The sequence below is a fragment of the Mesoplodon mirus genome (genome assembly GCF_964341445.2).
Source record: "Mesoplodon mirus genome assembly, chromosome: 7".
NCBI classification, from domain to species: Eukaryota; Metazoa; Chordata; class Mammalia; order Artiodactyla; family Ziphiidae; genus Mesoplodon; species Mesoplodon mirus.
The window spans coordinates 38,143,015-38,163,328 of NC_138983.1; the positions used below are offsets into that span (position 1 = coordinate 38,143,015).

Here is a 20,314-nt window from a genome sequence, read left to right on the forward strand (position 1 = left end):
AGAACACATGAAATTGGCAAGGAGTCCCCCTTAGGAGCCAGAAGAAGGAGACAGGAAAGTGTGCCGGACTGCCATGGTCTTCTATCTTTCCATCTTTCTGCTCCATCATCCTACTTGGCATGATGGCTTTTGTCCTCATCCATGTAACTTCATGGATACAAGATAGGTGCCACAGATCTAAAGGTTATGATATCTTCAAGGCAGGAAGAAAGGGAGAGGGGCAGCCCTAGCCTTATCTGTCACTTTTATCAAGAAAGCAAGATAGGTGCCACAGATCTAAAGGTTATGATATCTTCAAGGCAGGAAGAAAGGGAGAGGGGCAGCCCTAGCCTTATCTGTCACTTTTTATCAAGAAAGCACTGGTGGCGCAGTGGTTAAGAATCCACCTACCAATGCAGGGGACACGGGTTCGAGCCCTGATCTGGGAAGATCCCACATGCCACGGAGGAACTAAGCCCGTGCACCACAACTACTGAGCCTGTGCTCTAGAGCCCGCGAGCCACAACTACTGAGCCCACATGCCACAACTACTGAAGCCCGCGTGCCTAGAGCCCATGCTCCTCAACAAGAAAAGCCACCGCAATGAGAAGCCCGCGCACCGCAATGAGTAGCCCCTGCTCGCCACAACTAGAGAAAGCCCACATGCAGCAATGAAGACCCAACGCAGCCAAAAATAAAAATAATTTAATTAATTAATTAAAATAAAAGAAAGCAAAAACTTTCCCAGAAACACCCCAAGAAGACTTCCCTTAACATCACTGGCCAGCACCGGCCAGCACTGCTACCCCCAGCTGCAAAGAAGGCTAGAAAATCTAGTTTTAACAAACTGGAGTTGAATTTCATGACTAGCTGAGATCAATATTAATTCCTCCTCCACCCTGTACTCTCCCTCCCCAGGGTTAATTACTCTTGCCCTGAGTCCCCATAGCATACTGGGCCTCCCTTATCAAAGAGACATATGTCCTGTACAGCAATTGCTTGTTTTTCCAGCCCTACCCCTCGCTAGGATTTCTAAAGACTTCTATCTTATTCATAGTTGTATCCCCAACCTTTAGCACAGTGCCCGGCTTCAAATCCACCAATGTTTTATGACTGTCTACCATGTATCAGGCCCTGTGCAAATAAGTAGGCTCTCAGTGAATACATCTTGTATGCATGGATGAATGGAGGTGTGGATGGGGGGTGGGTAGATAGTGGATGGAAGAATGGTGGATGGTAGATGGATAGATGGGTGGATGGATGGTGGATGGATGTATAGATGGATGGATGGGTGGGTGGGTGGATGCATGGATGGATGGGTGGATGGATGGTGTTTAGATGGCTGGACGGTACATGGTGGATAGCTATCATCACTGTCCAGTGGCTCCACCCAGAGCAGCCTGAGGCTCCCTTGTCCTCTTCTCACCCCTCTCACCCTAGGCTGTCATTTCACCTACCTGAAAGCCTTCTCATTTCACATGGAGCCATTAGATGGTCCCTCTTGGTCCTCAGGCAACAGCTAATACCTTCCCTTCCTTCTGCCACCCAGCGTCCAGCTGAATCTTGAATCAATACCAGTCAAGTGGGTGTGAACGGAAGGAGACTACTCATTTTTTGCTATTATTTACCTCTGAGTGTGTGCGTTCTAACTGCTTCCTCTCTCTCCCTCCCTTCCTCCCTCCCGGTCTCCTCTTCCTTCCCCACTCCTTGGGAACTGGTTCAACCGGAGTACACCAGCTCATCTGCATCTGGCCTCACAGGACAGGCAGGAGGCAGCGGAGGAGGAGGAGCGGGCAGGCGGGCGGCCAGGAGCTGCAGAGGCTGCCACGTGAGCGCACAGCCGGGGCCGCGCCGCGCCGCGCCGCCCGGGACGCCAATGCCGGGCCGGCGGCGCGCGGGGCTTGCTCATGAGGCCTCTGCCGAGCCGGAGGAGGAAGAGCCACGGCCTCTCGCTGGGAGTCTTCGCCCTCTGCTTGGCCGCTGCCCGCTGTCTGCAGAGTAAGCAAGGGCCGGACCGGGCGGGGGCCGGGGGTGCGGGGCGAACCACAGCTTTCCGCGGGTCTGGGCGCGGCCTGGAGCGGGGACCCGGCCCGGCGAGGATCCCCCAGGCCGGCTCCCGGGCCACTCTGGGTACGCGCCCCGCCCCGGGCGTTATCAGAGCCGGAAGGCGCCCGGAAGATAACCGGCTCGGCCCGGTGGCCGCCTCCTCTGCAGCATTTTTTATTTCTTTTTCCTGGAATAACCAGGCTGCAGTCCAGGCATTCGCGACCCCCCGGGCACACGAGCCCCGCCCCCTACTGCGGGGACCCTCCCCCTCTCCTTCCGGCGCCTTCCCTGGTCCCTGACGCTGGTCCCTGGTGCTGTAGGCCTCCCCACCTCTCAGAGGAACCCCCAGCAGACTGTCTCGAAGAGAAGGGGTTGTAGGGGTTTGGGTTGGGTGTTAGGGCCTGAATCCCTCAGGCCGGCTGTGGTCCTCACCGCTCTCCCCGGAGCGGAGGCTTTGGATGAGCTGTCCCCAGAATCCCCCGGCTTGGTGAGTCTGCATGTAACGCACAGCCCCACAGACTACCATGGACCCAAACCGCAGATTAGAATGCAGTTCTACTTTCTCATTTAATCATGATCCTTATGACTATTCTCATTTTACAGATTAGTCATCTGAAGTGTGGAGACTCACCAGTGCAGGGCCACTGGCGGTGGGAGGGTCTATAGTAAGAGGCGGTGCTTACTAAGCACGTTTGCGCTCACTGTCCCTGGGGCTTGACAACACTTCTTTCATTAAATCCTCGGAGCAACCCAATGAAAAAAGTGCCACTCTTATCCCTGTTTCACAAGTGAGGAAACTGATGCACAGCCGTCACCAGCTAGGCCTTGGTGGAGTTAGGATTTAAACCTGGGCAATCTAGCACGCTTGACCTTTACACCTCTCTAGCTAGAGCCCAGCTTTGGAGGCTGCAGATCTCAGAAACCCAAAAGGACTGGGAGGGTGCATGTGCCTCTGGCTGTCTGTGGAGCAAGGAATAGCCAGCTAGTCCATCAGGTGGGTGGGTGTGTTTGGCCTTGCAGTGACCTTTTCTATCATTTTTCAACCCTTCAACATGTGTCTCCAATCAGGCATTCTCATGCAACATCTGTACAGCTGTCCCAGGCATTCAAGGACCAACGATTCACCACAGTGTATAATTCAGTTATTCACTCACTCATTCATGGCACCCTCTGCTTCCAGGAAGCAGGCCACAATCGTACTGGGGATACCATGGTTCACAGTCCTGTCCTCAGACGAGCAGACAAGAGTGCCGGCTTGGAGTGGCGAGTCCTGAGAGGCAGGAAGTGCCAAAGTTCTGGAAGCCCTAGAGGCTCAGGGGAATGAGGCCAAGCCTCCCAAAGGGAGCTGCACTTACCCAGTGACAGATGGACAGGAGCAGCCAGGGGAATGGGACAGAGGGAACACAGCGCATCCTAGGTAAAAAGGAAGCATGTGCAAAACCAGGAGGAAGGTTCAAAGTTTTGCAGCTCTCCATTGAATAGTGACTCCTGCAAAGCTGTAAACTCCAGGAAGACAGATTCCCAGCGCTTGTCCAGTGCCAGCCAGAGTCTACCCCTTAAGGATAGTGAGTGGGTGTGCACCTGCCTGATGGGGGCCTGTGCTTCAGGGCCAGCACTGATGATGTAGAGGGGGCCTCCTCCCCTCAGCAGCTCCCTCCATTCTCTGCCTCTTCAGCCTCTGCCCAAAGCTTCCACCCAGAAAGTCAGATATTCATCATTTACACTGAAGTCTGCGTGAAAGCATGCTCCACAAACACAAACACACAAACACCCAGCATTTGAGGCCTTTTCTCTATAAACGGGACTGTTATGGACTGAATGTTTGTGTCCCCCTGAAATTCACATGTTGAAACCTCAGCCCCCAATGTGATGGCATTTGGAGGTGGAACCTTTGGAAGGCAGTTAGGTTTAGAGGAGGTCATGATGGTGGGGCCTCCACGATGGGGGTAGTGTCCTTATAAGAAGAGGAAGAGACACCAGAGATCCCTCTCTCTATCTCTTTCTGCCATGTGAGGACGAAGCAAGATGGCAGCTCTCTGCAAGCCAGGAAGAGAGTCCTCCAAATCTGCCGTCACCTTGATCTTGATGTCCCAGCTTCCAGAACTATGTTGTTTAAGGCACCCAGTCTATGGTATTTTGTGATAGCAGCCCTAGCTAAGACAGAAATTGGTACCGAGAAGCAAAGTGCTGCTGTAACAAATACCCAGAAATGTGGAAGCAGCTTTGGGACTGAGTAATGGGTAGAAGCGGAGGAGTTTTGAAGTACATGCTAGAAATATGGACCCTAAGGGCCATTCTGGTCAGGTTTCAGATGGAAATGAGGAACATGTTACTGGACAATAGAGAAAAGGTGATCCTTGTTAGAAAGTGGCAAAGAACTTGGCTGAGCTGTGTTCATGTTCTAGTGTTCTGTGGAAGGTAGAGCTTGGGAGTGAGGAGAAATTAGATATTTAGCTGAGGAGATATTAAGGAGTGTCGAAGGAGCAACCTGGTCCCTCCTCTCTGCTTATAGTGAAATGCAAGAAGAGAGAAATGACTTGAAGAAGGAATTCTTAAGCAAAAAGGAACTAGAACTTAAAGATGTGGAAAATTCTCAGCCTATCTGTGTTACGAAAAATGAGAGCATGTTCAGAAGAGAACACGTAGATTGAGGCCAAACACTGTTTGATAAGATTAGCCTGGGTGTGAACCACGGGCCTAATCAGCCACCCCAGCAGAAACAACTCCAGTGTAACTGAAGGGGGTGAAGACAGAATGGAATGAGGGAAGGCTGTCAGATTTGATAGATCCTACAGGGCTGACTGTATCGCTGTTTAGCTGTGTACACTATTTTTCAGGCTAAGAAAAGAATGACTCTGAAGGCAATTCAGCCAGCATCAGAGCTGTCTCCTCGGTTTCAAAAGGCGGGGGTGGGGCATTGCCTTGGTTTCAACAGGCAAGATGGAGGCCTTGCAGAGTCTCTGGGGGACATGGAAATGCCCAGCAGAGCTGCAGGGGTGACGGTGCACCCCTGTCTCAGTGGGTCCTAAAGGCAAGACCACCGCCCCGGTAGGTCCAGAAGGCAGAGCATCAAACCAAAGAGCTAACGGCATTTACCTTGCTGGGTTTGGGGCTCACTTGGGACCCGTCACTCCTTCTTACTTCTGATTTCTTCTTTTTGCAGTGGGAGTATCTATCCCATGCTTGTCCCACCACTGCATTTTGGAAGTACATAACCTACCTGGTTTCACAGGTTCACAGCTGGAGAGTAATTTTCTTTCAAGATGAATCATACCCCAAGTCTCTGAAAGGAGTTAAGACTTTTGGAGCTGTTTGGATGGAATGAATGTATTTTGCATGCAAGAATTCATTGCATGAATTTTGGGGGGCCAGGGGCAGGATGTTATGGACTGAATGTTTGTGTCCCCCAGAAATTCATATGTTGAAGCCCTAACTCCCAGTATAATGGTACGTGTAGGTGGGTGGGACCTTTGGGAGGCAATTAAGTTGAGATGAGGTCATGAGGGTGGGACTTCCATGAGGGGATTAGTGTCTTTATAATAAGAGGAAGAGACCAGCACTCCCTCTCTCTACATGTGAGGATACAGCAGGAAGGCGGCCATCTGCAAGACAGGAAGGGGGTCCTCACCAAGAACTGAGTCTGTTGCCACCTTGACCTTGGACTTTGCAGCTTCCACAGCTGTGAGAAGTAAATGTCTGTTGTTTAGGCCCCCCAGTTTTTGGTATTTTGTTATAACAGCTCAAGCTGAATAAGACAGGGACTTAAAGGCATATCCCCTCTGAAAGCTGGCAGGCCTCCCGCACCTGGCCAAGGTGGAGCGCTTTTCTAGGACCCTTGTTCGTTTCCTTTCTCAGCTCTCAACATGGGAAGTTATCCATCAGGCCTCCTCCTCATCAGTGCTCCCGCTCATTTGGAAGCAGATGATCCAAGACTCAAGCAGGAAAGTTTTGGGTTTTTTTGTTGTTGGTTTTTTTGTTTGTTTGTTTTTAATTGAAGCATAGTTGATTTACAATGTTGTGTTAATTTCTGCCATACAGCTAAGTGATTCATATATATATATATATATATATATATATATATATATACATATATACATATATATATTCTTTTTTAAATATTCTTTTCCATTTGGGTTTATCATAGGATATTGAATATATTTCCCTGTGCTATACAGTAGGACCTATTGTTAAGTAGGAAAGTTTAGCTAATGGCCCAGGCCAAGTCAGCTTGCTTCCTGTGCTCCAACCTCAGCTTCTAAAAAGCAGCCCACTCCCCCAGCATGCGCACACAGCCACACACGTGCACACATGAATACACACACGAGTGCCCTTTAACATCCCCACTTGACCAGGGTGGAGCCAGGGATGGAGGAGCTAGCCCCACTGAGTCACTCATGGCCCAGTGCCCAGGAGAACAGAGGGGCAGCATGGGGGCTGAGCCTGGGTCTGGGGAGGGAGTTGATAGGCCAGAGCAGCCACAACCAGATGGAGCTATGGGTTCTGGATTAGCTGGAGGTGCCATGGGAGGGGAGGGAGAGCTGGTGTTGGAGGAATCCCCTGGAGGCCCCGGGGAGACACCGGGATCCATCAAGCCAGGACAAGGCCCCACTGGTCACCTATGCAGCCGTCCACAGTTATTAAGCAGTTATGGTGTATCAGGCTCTGCACTGGCGCAGGTGAAACAAATGAGGCATGGTCTCTCTCTGCACTGTCCTCTCTGATTTATAGACAATGATCTTGCATACCTATAAAGGTACCCACCCAAAAGAGTGGTGCTTGGGTGTGCTTTTAAAAATGCAATAAAAAAAATGCAGTCATGCTGTGCTTGTTACTCAACAACTTACTTTTCACAGCAATTTATTTATTTATTTATTTTTGGCCATGCCACACTGTTTGTGGGATCTTAGGTCCCTGACCAGGGATTGAACCCGGGCCTTTGGCAGCGAGAGCACCGAGTCCTAACCACTGGACTGTTAGGGAATTCCCTTTTTACAGCAGTTTTTGAGCTCTGTCCATGTTGATAGCCTAGATCTTGCTCATTCCTCTCAACTGCTATCCATATGTCATTGTATCCACATGCTACTTTTTTTTTTTTTTTTTTTTGTGGTACACAGGCCTCTCACTGTTGTGGCCTCTCCCGTTGCGGAGCACAGGCTCCGGATGCGCAGGCTTAGCGGCCATGGCTCACCTGCCCAGCCGCTCCATGGCATGTGGGATCTTCCCGGACCGGGGCACGAACCCGCGTCCCCTGCATCGGCAGGCGGACTCCCAACCACTGCGCCACCAGGGAAACCCTCCACATGCTACTTTTTCCTTAGCTAGCCCCCTTCTGATGGACATGTCAGGTTTCAGATTTTAGCCCTCCCTGGGGGGAGAACAGAGCCCTAATGCAGGGTGCTGAGTGCAGTGCTATTGATATGCACATCGTATGGAGGAGGAGGAAGGCCGGGGGCCACCTCCAGGCTGACAGGTACCCCCTGCACACACACTTCCTCCCCTTGGGGGTAGTACTCAAAAAATGCCTGGGGGATTACACTGAAGCTATTGAGGGAGGGGCGGAATTAACCAGAAAGTCACCCAAATTTCTTCATTTCTGGTCTCCAAGGGAGTCCTGAGTATATGCTGGTCTGGGAAGGGGCTGCAGTCAGGAGAGTCTCCTTTCTCCATTGTCCCCAGGACTTAAGGACACCTATTTATTTCATCTGCTCTAAGACTTTTTTTTTTTTACTTTTAATATTCCGATATATCTAAAGTCAAGATGCACGTTACAAATAAATAACTTTGCTGTAATCTCTGTCAGCCTGGACTAAAGTTGAGTCCTTCCCGAATGTGTGTTGCTTCTGTCGGTCACCGTCACCGGGAAGCATCCTCCTACCTGGGGAATGGGAATGAAGAAGGTGAAGTTGAGTCTTGAAAGCTGAGTAAGGGTATACAGCAGGACAGGGTGGAGAAGAGAGTTTTAGGCATACAGCAAGTGCTCAAAAACTAGGTTCAGGACTTCCCTGGTGGTGCAGTGGTTAAGAATCCACCTGCCAATGCAGGGGACACGGGTTCGAGCCCTGGTCTGGGAGGATCCCACATGCCGCGGAGCAACTAGGCCCGTGCGCCACAGCTACTGAGCCTGCGCTCTAGAGCCCCTGAGCCACAACTACTGGGCCCGTGTGCCACAACCACTGAAGCCCATGCACCTGGAGGCCGTGCTCTGCAGCAAGAGAGGCCACCGGAGTGAGAAGCCCGCGTACCGCAACTAGAGAAAGCCCGCGTGCAGCAACAAAAACCCATCCTAACCAAAAAAAAAAAGCCTAGGTTCATGCATCCTCTTGGGGCCTGGCAGGGTCTGGGTGTGCTAAGCGAAGGAAGAGGAAGTGGGGAAGTGGGAGAGTTGCCTTGGTAGGCACCTACTGGAAACTTAACTGGTCCCCCACTCAGAGACCCCACTGACACTGCACCCCCGTAGCCTGTGCTCTCAAACACTGGGCTGCCTGCACCTGGGTTTTCCCTGGAACACAGTCTCAGGGTCAGAAAGTATTTACTTACCTAGCGGAAATGGGAGTGGGAGAGAGGCATCATTGGCAAGTGTGAGTTTGGGCAATGATTTTCTCCCATAACTGGTTTTCTGGGCTGGGAAGGCACCGGTCAGCCCTGTGGGCAAAGGGGAAAGGACACACTGGACCGTAAAGCGAGCACAGAACATTCCTGCTGTTCACTGTGGTCCAGGAAGCACAGTGGCCTTTCCCCTGCTGAGGCACATCCCTAGGGGCAGCTCAGGCCAGTGACATGCTGATCCCAGAGGAACCCCGCTGCTCTGGGGCTTCCTGGGGAGCCCCAGCTGGGAAGGGGCAGGGCCTGAGGGGCTGGTTCCAGTCCCGTGCTGGCAGTAAGCCCTGTATATGGAGTCACCTTCATTCTCTGAGTGCACAGGGCCAGGTGGGTGGGCTGTTTAGCGGTTCTCAGCCAGGGCTGCACATGAGAACCTCCTGGAGGGCTTGTAAGACCTGCAGATGCCCACACCCTACCCCAGATGGTTACATCCGTCTCTTTGAGGGCAGGACCCAACACTGTTTTGTTTCAAGTTAGGCTCCTGGGGTGACTCTAAGGTGTGGCCAGGTAGAGAGTTCCTGGACTAGACCATTTCCACGTCCCCCCCCCATTCATCTTATCTTAAGGAAAGAGCTGGGCATGAACAGTGCACCTTTCTCCCATCTTCCGTTCTCAGAACACCCACCACTGTATGCAGACAAGTCTCGCTTATGCCTTATTTGTAGTTTAATCCCGACAAACCCATGATACTCTGCCACCGGGCTTAGGTCAAGAGAGAAGGCTGCTTTGCTTTGAAGTTTGGTTTGGTTCAGTAAATGGTTCCTGAGCACCTACTGTGTCGGGAGCACCATGCCAGGAGCCAGGGGTACTCAGCACGGTCCCTGCAGTGGGAGGAATCACATGACCCAGAGGGGGAGGTCAGATCCTACCCAGATGATTTGAGGTCAGATGCCCAGGGAGTACTGAGAAAAGCATTTAGCTCAGCTGAGAGTTGGAAGGAGTCTTCTCAAAGAAGAAGCCTCGAAGGCAAAGTAGGAGGAAGCCCGGTGAGCCGGGAGGAGGAAGGTTCTGAGCGACAGGAAATAATGAGCACAGACACAGCACCGCCACCTTCTCGCTCTTGGGGCCAGTAGTGGGTGACAATTCTTTAGTTAAGTCAAGTTTTTCAGCTCTGGTCAATTTCTTCATATTCAATCTGATAAGTTGTCTTAACAGTTAAAGGACTGGGGCTTGGGAAGGTCTTGTATCTTAAGTGCTGGAATATTTCCTCTGATAGACTCTTACACTAGTGCCAGGGGATCAGGAGGGAGATGTGGGTCCCTCGGCACCAGACACTGGCCAGGGGACCTAACGTGAGCCTTCTCTGGCTGTTTGCCCTTCTGTCCTATTGCGATATCCCCACCCCAGGCTCACTGTGGGACTGGATCACCTTCCTTTTGGAGGCCAATGCCCCAAAGCGGAACACCAGACCCGCTCTTTCCTCTTGCCTTCCTCAAGCAGGCCTTCTGCATACTCTGGGATGGGAGTTCAGGAGTCCCTGAACCAGAGCTTGTTCTTTTATGTCAGGTAGACTGTCAATTCAGTTTGGCAGCCCCAGTTTGAATGAGCCATCCGTCATGTCACACACGGCTGGGGTGCTGGCGATTCGGATCTCAGTGTGAGCTCGCCTGCTCCTTCTAGCGGGGGAGATGGGCAGTCACTCATCCAACACGAATGCAAAGCCAGCTGGGAACTGTGCTGTGGGAGCCGAGTGGGGCCTGGCAGAGGAGTGACATTTAAGATGGGCCTTTAGGAGTGAGCAGAAGGCTGAGAATGGGGATGGGTGATCTGAGCTGAGCTAGAGGGAGTAAGCCACAGTGGGGAGTGGTCCACAGTCTGGTGCCACTGGAATTGGGGGGTGGCAAGGGGTCTTGGGAGATGGGGAAGGAAAAGAAGGTTGAGGCGAGACTTTTTAGGTCTTTCAGAGCCAGGAGAGACACAGCAAGATGTATAGTTTAGAAAGATCACTAATAATAGCCTCTAGCCAACAGAAGAGAAGAAAAGCCGGTACCTCCTGAGTTTTTATAATTGTTAATAACACTTACAAGGCAATAATATCTGTGACTATTTATTGAGCACCACATACTTTGTGCCAAGCACTGTAACAGCTGCTTTTCCATGCAACTTCACAGTAATCCTGCAAATAGGTATTATTAGTCCCCATTTTATAGATGGGGAAACTGAGGCTCAGAGAGCTTGAGAGACTTGCCTAAAGACATTCATTCTTTCATCAGGTGTTTATGGGAAACCCAAAGTGCCAGGCACTGTGCCAGGCCCGGGGGAGTCAATGAAGAACAAGATAGACCAGCCCCTGTGTTCATAGCTGAAAGTTGATCTGGGAGGATGGAGCATTAATCAAGAGAAATTACAATGAACAGGGATAAATTGATAGAGAGGGACAGAGAGCCATGGGAACCCAGAGCTGGGACCCCTAACCTGGTGTTGAGGGACTGTGGAAGGCTTCCTGGAAGAAGTGATGTTTAAACTAAGACCTGTAGGATGAAGAGGGATTGGCCCTTTAGTCCCGTTGAAGGAGGAGCTTTGTACTCTAACTGTGGTACCCAGTCACGTGTGTGCCTGAATTATCTTTTGATCACTCGACACCCCTCTTCCAAGTGCCTTCAGGCATCCTGTAAAAAGAATTGTTGGGAGGTCAGCCACCTCATTTCCTCCTTCATCCTCCTGTTCTACACACATTTCCACAGAAGTGTCTGAGGAGCACCCCACATCCTGGTTCCCCAGGCTGGCCACTGACTCAGGCCCACCATAAGTCCTGCAGCCCAGATCTGCAGAGGGAAAACCCAGCAGCACCCCATCCCCCATGCTTGGGCAGGGCCAGGCAGCCACCTTTGCCATACCTGGCTTTCTTGACATCCGAGTAGAAACACAGCAGTGACTTGACCATAGCCTGTGACCATTCAGAAAAGTGTTTGGCTTTCTAGCAAGGGTGGCTCTTGCTTAAGTCAGAAAGATTCCAGAAGGAATTCCACAGGGAGGAATTTCGGGTCACCCAATCTCTTGCTACACCTCCACAAGTGGATCACAGATTTACAAATGCTGATTCAAGTTCTATACGTGTTAACGTAATTTGGGCTGGAAGAACAAGCATCCTTCATGCAACACTCCAGCTCCCAGTCTCAGATCTACTGCTTCAGTCCCTGGTACAACTCCAGCTTCTGCTTACACACCCATGAGGATGGGGAGCTCACTACCTCAATAAGCAGCTCAGTGCATCTTCAAAGAGTTCTCGTTCTTTGAAGAATAATCATTCAATAATGATTGAATGGGCACCAAGTGTTAGAAACTGTGATAAGCTCCTTATATGTCTTGCCTCCCTTAAACTTCATTCTGCTGCCGGAGGTGGGCACAACCCTATTATAGTATACTTATTTCATTGGTACGGTAACAGATTCTGAAAGAAACAAATTTACCCCAGATCACACAGCTGTTATTGGCAGACTTAAATGTTGAGGATAAGTCTGCCTGACTCCAGGTCTATGAATGCATGCGTTTATACACACACTCTCTCAGTTCTCTTCACCGGAACCCATCTTCTTTCAATCTTTACACACTGGTGCTTGTTCTGGCAATGATTGGGTGTCTCAAGTCTTCCCTTCTCCAAGATGAGACGTTCTGCAGCAGAGGCTCTTCCCCTGCCTGGCAGAAGTGGTATTAACTGTGCTCGGGAAGGAGAGGAGGGGCCAGCTTTCAGGGCTCCTAGGAGCATCCTCAGTGTCCCCTTTGCCCAAAGTTCTAAGGGTGTCGTCCTGGGACCAGCAGCAGCATTACCTAGGAACTTGTTAGTGATGCAAACTCTAGGGCCTCACCCCAGACCTGCTGAATGAGAGACTAGGGATGGGGCCCAGCAATTGTTTCAATAAGCCCTCCAGGTGGTTCTGATGCAACTAAATGTTGAGAACCATTGCCTTATAACATTGCAGACAGTAGAGGAGGCAAAGGGAAATACTTAGGTCACTCGTTCTTCCTCCCTAATCCAGAAGCATCTCTAGAAATAGGACCAGATATAATAAAATTTGAGGGATGCCAGAAAGAGCCCATTTCCCCCAAATATCTTGCTGAAAGGCTGTCACAGGGCCTCAAACATTCCTTTTTCACACAATGGCCCTTCATTCCTTTGGTTTAGGCGATGTTAAATGCCCCTAGGAAGTGGGCCTGGGCTTCAGCCGCTAACCCCTTAGTGTGGATCCGTTCAGTGGTTTTCAGTCTTGGCTGTACACTAGAATCATGTGGGGACTTTTAAAAATCACAGAGGTGGGCTTCCCTGGTGGCGCAGTGGTTGAGAGTCCGCCTGCCGATGCAGGGGACACGGGTTCGTGCCCTGGTCCGAGAGGATCCCACATGCCGTGGAGCGGCTGGGCCCGTGAGCCATGGCCGCTGAGCCTGCGTGTCCGGAGCCTGTGCTCCGCAGCGGGAGAGGCCACGACAGTGAGAGGCCCACATACCGCAAAAAAAAAAAAAAAAAAAAAAATCACAGAAGCTTTGGTCTCACCCCCAAAGATTCTAAACTCATAGTCCAGGGTAGGATTTTTAAAAGCTTCCCCAAATGGTCTAATATTCAAAGATTGACAATAGCTAGATTAGATCAGGTGGTTCCCCTTGGTCCAGTCTGCTGACTGGGGAGGTGGGTTTGCCGGGCCTTCTCTGCGCGGCTCTGAGAAGAGATTGGGTGGAGCTGATCAGATGCCAAAGGAGCTAATTATGGATTTGCATGTAGCATGTGTGACTCCGGGCTGGTGCTCCATCAGTGTCAGTCCCCTTGACTTACTTTCCCAAATGCTTGTTGAATGGGGAGAGACTGGATTGAGTCTGGGAGAAAAATCAGAGAAAGGAGCTCCTGTGCCCCCTGGAATTGTTCCTGGCCGTCAAGCTCTCTCACCTACATTTTTTTTTAATTGAATCATTAACAGCCAAGCCATGATAATCCTTAATTACAAATGAGGAAATAGTGGCTCAGAGAGGGGAGGGGATTTGCGCTGTTGTTCAGCTAGGGCCTGGCGCAGCTGAAACAGTACCTGGGTCTTCTGATTCCAGGGCTTCCCCAGCCGGCATCTTGCCCTCCTCTGCCACCCTCGGTCCCCACAGGCAGGTGTGCCTCCACAGCATCTGGGGAGAAGGGCGGCGTTTCCTCTCTGCCGGCAGAAAAGGAGCTGATGAGAACATTGGGTGAGTGTGGTGGCCCAGGAGCCACAGGGCGTTGCAAGCAGGAGAGGGTGCTCAGTGGTGTCCCAGGAGGACGAGGTCGTCTGCTGGGAATGAGGAGGAATTTGGAGGTCAAAGAGATTGGAGGGGGGATTCCCTGGTGGCGCAGTGGTTGAGAGTCCACCTGCCAGTGCAGGGGATGTGGGTTCGTGCCCTGGTCCGGGAGGATCCCACGTGCTGTGGAGCGGCTGGGCCTGTGGGCCATGGCCAATGGGCCTGCGCGTCCGGAGCCTGTGCTCTGCAACGGGAGAGGCCACAGTGGTGAGAGGCCCACGTACTGCAAAAAAAAAAAAAAAAAGAGAGATTGGAGGGACATAATAACCATGGAGAAAGGAAGAGTGAATTTACGTGAACAATACATTAAGGTGGGCAGTACGGAGGGCCCTCTCGAATGTGCACTGGAAACCGTGTGCGCTGTTGTTCTGGCGAGCGTTGGCCGTGGGGTGTTCTCCTGCCGTGCTGACTGTTCAGGTCTCAGGTCTGGGCAGAGAGGAAGTGAAGAACTGTTGATCCAGGGTGAGGGTTTTGCTAGTAGATGTGATTAAAAGACAGAGGCCACTGGAGTTTGAAGAATCTTGGCAAGAGTGTTTGGGACATGATGGGCTATGGAACCCAGGCTGCAGAGGGAGGGACATGATGGGCTATGGAACCCAGGCTGCAGAGGGAGGGATGTGAGAATGATGGATTGGGAAAGGTAGAGAGAGTTGGAGTGGAAGGACTGAGGAGGCCAGTGGGAGATGTTGAACAGTAAACAGGAAGGAGAGAAGGTTGTGGTCAGAGCAGGCTGCTCTACTGGAGACCGAGGTAAAGGGAGAATCTTCTTGTAGATGTTAGAATAGAATCAGGAGAATCTCCTAATGCTGGAGGTATGTAGGATGATGCCATACCTTGCAGTAGAGTTGCCAACGTGTTTGAAGAGTGAAGAGGAGACTGGGGGACCAGAGTACTCACGATGATGAGAAGGGGAGAGGGTGAAACAAACTCAAGGGAAGAGGATTTTTCTGAAGCGGGTGGAGGAGTGATGGTCTAAACCAAGGGTATCCAATAGAAATATAATGTGAGCCACACATGCAAGACATGTGTGTAATTCTAAATTTTCTAGTGGTCACATTAAAAAAAAACAGGCACAGTTAATTTTAATATATTTTGTTTTACCCAATATGTCTAAAATATTATTTCTACATGTATTCAATATAAAAACTTATTAATGAGATATTTTACATTCTGTTTAACATGCTAAGTACCAAGTCTTCAAAATCTGGTGTGGGGCTTCCCTGGTGGCGCAGTGGTTGAGAGTCAGCCTGCCGATACAGGGGACACGGGTTCGTGCCCCGGTCCGGGAAGATCCCACATGCCGCGGAGCAGCTGGGCCCGTGAGCCATGGCCGCTGAGCCTGTGTTTCTGGAGCCTGTGCTCCTGGACCCTGTGCTCCGCAACGGGAGAGGCCACAACAGTGAGAGGCCCGCGTACCGCAAAACAAACAAAAAACCTGGTGTGTATTTTACATTTAGAGCACATCTCAATTTGGACTAGCTAATTTCAAGTGCTCAATAGCTACTGTGGCTTGCAGCTACCATATGGGAAAGCCCAGGTCTAGACTCTTGCTTCTTGTCACATCTGTCTCCCAAGTCCTTACCAGCACTGAGTGATGTGCTATTTTGAGAAACATAAAAGAAGTGAAAAACTCCACCTCTATACTCAAAGTGCCTTATCTTATTAGAGGCAGCTGTGGAGCAGTGAAAGGAGAGTTGGGTTCCAGTCTCAGCTGATTTTCTACTTGTCAGAGATTTGGATAATAATACTGTGACTCAGCCTCAGTTTCCTCATTTTTTTAATGAATAAATATACTGCTGGCTTAATAAGATTTTGATTGTAAAACATTCTGATCACCAACTATCTTTTTTTAAATTGAAGTATAGTTGATTTACAGTATTAGTTTCAGGTATATAACACTGTGATTCAAAAATTTTATTGATTATAATCCACTTATAGTTTCAAATATTGGCTATATTCCCTGTGCTGTACAATATATCCTTGTAGCTTATTTATTTTATATACAGTACTTTGTATCTCTTAATCCCCTACCCCTATTTTGCCCCTCCCCCTTTCCTCTTCCCACTGGTAACCACTAGTTTGTTCTCTGTATCTGTGAGTGTTTCTATTTTGTTATATTCACTAGTTTTATTTTTTAGATTCCACTTATAAGTGATATCATACAGTATTTGTCTTTCTCTATCTGGCTTATTTCACTGAGCATAATACCCTCTAAGTCCATACATGTTGTTGCAAGTGGCAAAATTTCATTCTTTTTTAGGGCTAATATTCAATATAAACTGTGTATTTATACCACATTTTCTTTATCCATTCATCTGTTGATGAACACTTAGGTTGCTTCCATATCTTGGCTATTATAAATAATGCTGCTATGAACATTGGGTGCATATATCTTTTCAAGTTAGTGTTATTGTTTTCTTTGGATATATACCCAGGAGTGGAATTTCTGGGTCATATGGTAGTTCTATTTTTAGTTTTTTGAGGAACCTCCATAGTGTTTTCCACAGTGGCTGCACCACTTGACATTTCTGCCAACAGTGTCCAATGGTTCCCTTTTCTCCACATCCTCACCAACATTTGTTATTTGTAGTTTTTGATGATGGCCATTTGACAGGTGTGAGGTGATAGCTCATTGTGAGTTTTTTTTAATATATATATTTATATTTATGTACTATTGTTTCTTTTAATTAATTTATTTATTTTTGGCTGCGTTGGGTCTTCGTTGCTGCACTCAGGCTTTCTCTAGTTGCGGCGAGCAGGGGCTCCTCTTCGTTGCAGCGCATGGGCTTCTCATTGCGGAGGCTTCTCTTGTTGCAGAGCATGGGCTCTAGGAGCCTGGGCTTCAGTAGTTGTGGCACATGGGCTCCAGAGCACAGGCTCAGTAGTTGTGACACACGGGCTTAGTTGCTCCGTGGCATGTGGGATCTTCCCGGACCAGGGCTCGAATCCGTGTCCCCTGCATTGGCAGGCGGATTCTTAACCACTGTGCCACCAGGGAAGTCCTCATTGTAGTTTTGATTTACATTTCCCTGATTAGCCATGTTGAGCATATTTTCACGGGCCTATTGGCCTTCTGTGTGTCTTCTTTGGAAAAATGTCTATTCAAGTCTTCTGCCCATTTATTAATTGGGTTGTTTGGGGTTTTTTTATAGTGAGTTGTGTGAGCTATTTATATATTTTTGAATATTAACCCCTTATTGGTTATATCATTTGCAAATATTTTCTCCCATTCAGTTGTTTGTGTGTTTTTGTTTTTTTTTCGTTAATGGTTTCCTTTGCTGTGCAAAAGCTTTTAAGTTTACTTAGATCCTGTTTGTTTATTTTTGCTTTTGTTTCCTTTACCTTAGGAGACAGATCAAAGAAATGTTGCTATGTTTTATGTCAAATAGTGTTCTGCCTATGTTTTCTTCCAGGAGTTTTACAGTTTCAGGTCTTACATTTAGGTCTTTAATCCATTTTGAGTTTATTTTTGTGTATGGTGTAAGAAAATGTTCTGATTTCATTCTTTTACATGTAACTGTTCAGTTTTCCCAGCACAGTTTATTGAAGAGACTGTCTTCCCTCCACTGTGTATTCTTGCCTCCTTTATCATAGATTAATTGACCATAGGTGCATGGGTTTATTTCTGAGCTCTCTATTCAGTTCCATAATCTTTGCGTCTGTTTTTGTGCCAGTACTATGCTGTTTTGATTACTGTAGCTTTGTAATATAGTCTGAAGTCAGGGAGCATGATACCTCCAGTTTTGTCCTTCTTCCTCAAGATTGTTTTGGCTATTTGGGGTCTTTTTTGTTTCCATACAAATTTTAAAATTATTTGTTATAGTTCTGAGAAAATTGCCATTGTTTTGATAGGGATTGCATTGAATCTGTAGATAACCTTGGATACTTTGGACATTTTAACAGTATTAATTCTTTCAATCCATCTTACCATGGTATATCTTCCCATCTGTTTGGGTTGTCTTCAGTTTCATTGAAGACAACAGTGTCTTATAGTTTTCTGAGTACAGGTGTTTTACCTCCTTAGGTAGGTTTATTCCTAGGTATTTTATTCTTTTTGATGTGATGGTAAATGGGATTGTTTCCTTAATTTTTCTACCCAATAGTTTGTTGTTAGTGTATAGAAATGCAACAGATTTCTGTATATTAATTTTGTATCCTGCAATTTTACCAAATTAATTAATGAGCTCCATAGGTTTTTGCTGGTATCTTGAGGATTTTCTTTGTATATTATCATGCAAACAGTGACAATTTTACTTCTTCCTTTCCAATTTGGATGCCTTTTATTTCTTTTTCTTCTCTGATTGCTGTTGCTAGGACTTACAATACTATGTTGAATAAACGTGGCAAGAGTGGGAATCCTTGTCTTGTTCCTGATCTTAGAGGAAATGCTTTTAGCTTTTTACCATTGAGTATGATGTTAGCTGTAGGTTCGTTATATATGACCTTTATTATGTTGAGGTATGTTCCCTCTATGCCCACTTTCTGGAGACTTTTATAATAAACGGATGTTGAATTTTGTCAAAAGCTTTTTCTGCATCTGTTGAGATGAGCATATGGTTTTTATTCTTCAGTTTATTAATGTGACATATCATATTGATTTTCTAATGTTGAACTGTTCTTGCATCCCTGGTATAAATCACACTTGATCATGGTGTATGATTGTTTTGATGTATTTGGTTTGCTAATATTTTTTTAAATTAATTAATTATTTTATTTTTATTTTTTTGACTGCTCTGGGTCTTCATTGCTGCATGTGGGCCTTCTCCAGCTGCGGCAAGCGGGGACTACTCTTTGTTGTGCTGTGCAGGCTTCTCATTGTGGTGGCTTCTCTTGTTGAGGAGCCCAGGCTGTAGGCGTGCAGGCTTCAGTAGTTGTGGCTCATGGGCTGTAGAGTGCAGGCTCAGTAGTTGTGATGCATGGGCTTAGTTGCTCCGTGGCATGTGGGATCTTCCCGGACCAGGGCTCGAACCCATGTCCCCTGCATTGGCAGGTGGATTCTTAACCACTGTGCCACCAGGGAAGCCCCTGTGTGCTAGTATTTTGTTGAGGATTTTACCTCTATGTTCATCAGTGGTATTGGCCTGTGTTTTCTTTTTTTGTGATATCTTTGCCTGGTTTTGGTATCAGGGTGATGCTAGCCTAGTAGATGAGTTTGGAAGAGTTCCTTTATCTGCAATTTTTTGGAATAGTTTCAGAAGGATAGGTGTTAATTCTTCTCTAAATGTGTGGTAGAACTCACCTGTGAAGCCATCTGATCCTGGAATTTTGTTTGTTGGGAGTTTTTAAAATTACTGATTCAACTTCATTACTGTTAATTATTCTGTGGATATTTCTTCCTGCTTCAGTCTTGGGAGATTGTATGTTTCTAAGAATTTGTCCATTTCTTCTAGGTTGTCCATTCTATTGGTATAAAGTTGTTAGTAGTAATCTCTTATGAGCCTTTGTATTTCTGTAGTGTCAATTGTAACTTCTTTTTCATTTCTGACCTTACTGATTTGTGCCCTTTCTCTTTTTTTCTTGATGAGTCTATCTAATGGTTTATCAATTTTGTTTATCTTTTCAAAGAACCAGCTCTTAGTTTCATTGATTTTTTTCTATTTTTTTAAATCTCTATTTATTTCTGCTCTGATCTTTATGATTTCTTCCCTTCTAATTTTGGTTTTTTTGTTGTTCTTCTTTTTCTAGTTCCTTTAGGTGTAGGGTTAGGTTGTTATTTGAGTTTTTTTTTTGGTTTCCTGAGGTAAGTTTGTATTGCTATAAACTTCCCTCTTAGAACTGCCTTTGCTGCAACCCATAGATTTTGGATCACTGTGTTTTCTTTGTCTCCAAGTATTTTTTTTAAATTTCTTCTTTGATTTCTTTAGTGACCCATTGGTTGTTTAGTAGCACATTGCTTAGCCTCCATGTTTTTGTGGGTTTTGCAGTGTTTTTCCCTTATAGTTGATTTCTAGTCTCATAGCATTGTAGCCAGAAAAGATGGTTGATATGATTTCACTTTTCTTAAATTTACTGAGACTTGTTTTGTGGCCTAGCATGTGATCTATCCTGGAGAATGTTCTGTGTGCACTTATAAAGAATGTGTATTCTGCTGCTTTGGGGTGGAATATTCTTTATATATCTATTAAGTGCCTCTGGTCTAATGTGTCATTTAAGACCAGTATTTCCTTATTGATTTTCTGTCTGGATGATCTGTCCATTGACGTAGTGGGGTGTTAAAGTCCCCTACTGTTATTGTGGTACTGTCAATTTATCCCTTTATGTCTGTTAATATTTGTTTATGTATTTAGGTGCTCCTATGTTGGGTGCATATATTTAGTGATCAAATAAGTAAGTACCTGTGAAGCAAAAAGCATGGGTCCTTAACCCCAGTCCCTTACCTGTCTCACAGGTTGAGATAGTGCCTGTGAAGTACTTTTTCAGTTGTGTATATGTGAAT

General features: G+C 47.5%; 1 protein-coding gene across 1 annotated transcript in view; it reads left to right on the forward strand.

Moving 5' to 3' along the window:
* The first annotated feature begins 1,447 nt into the window (after positions 1 to 1,447).
* VSTM5 (V-set and transmembrane domain containing 5) overlaps positions 1,448 to 20,314 on the forward strand; it is a 32,272-nt gene continuing 13,405 nt past the window's right edge. The window contains exon 1 of the mRNA XM_082629654.1: positions 1,448 to 1,977. Coding sequence (XP_082485780.1) covers positions 1,887 to 1,977 — 91 coding nt within the window. The 5' untranslated portion in view covers positions 1,448 to 1,886. The remainder of the gene's footprint in view (positions 1,978 to 20,314) is intronic.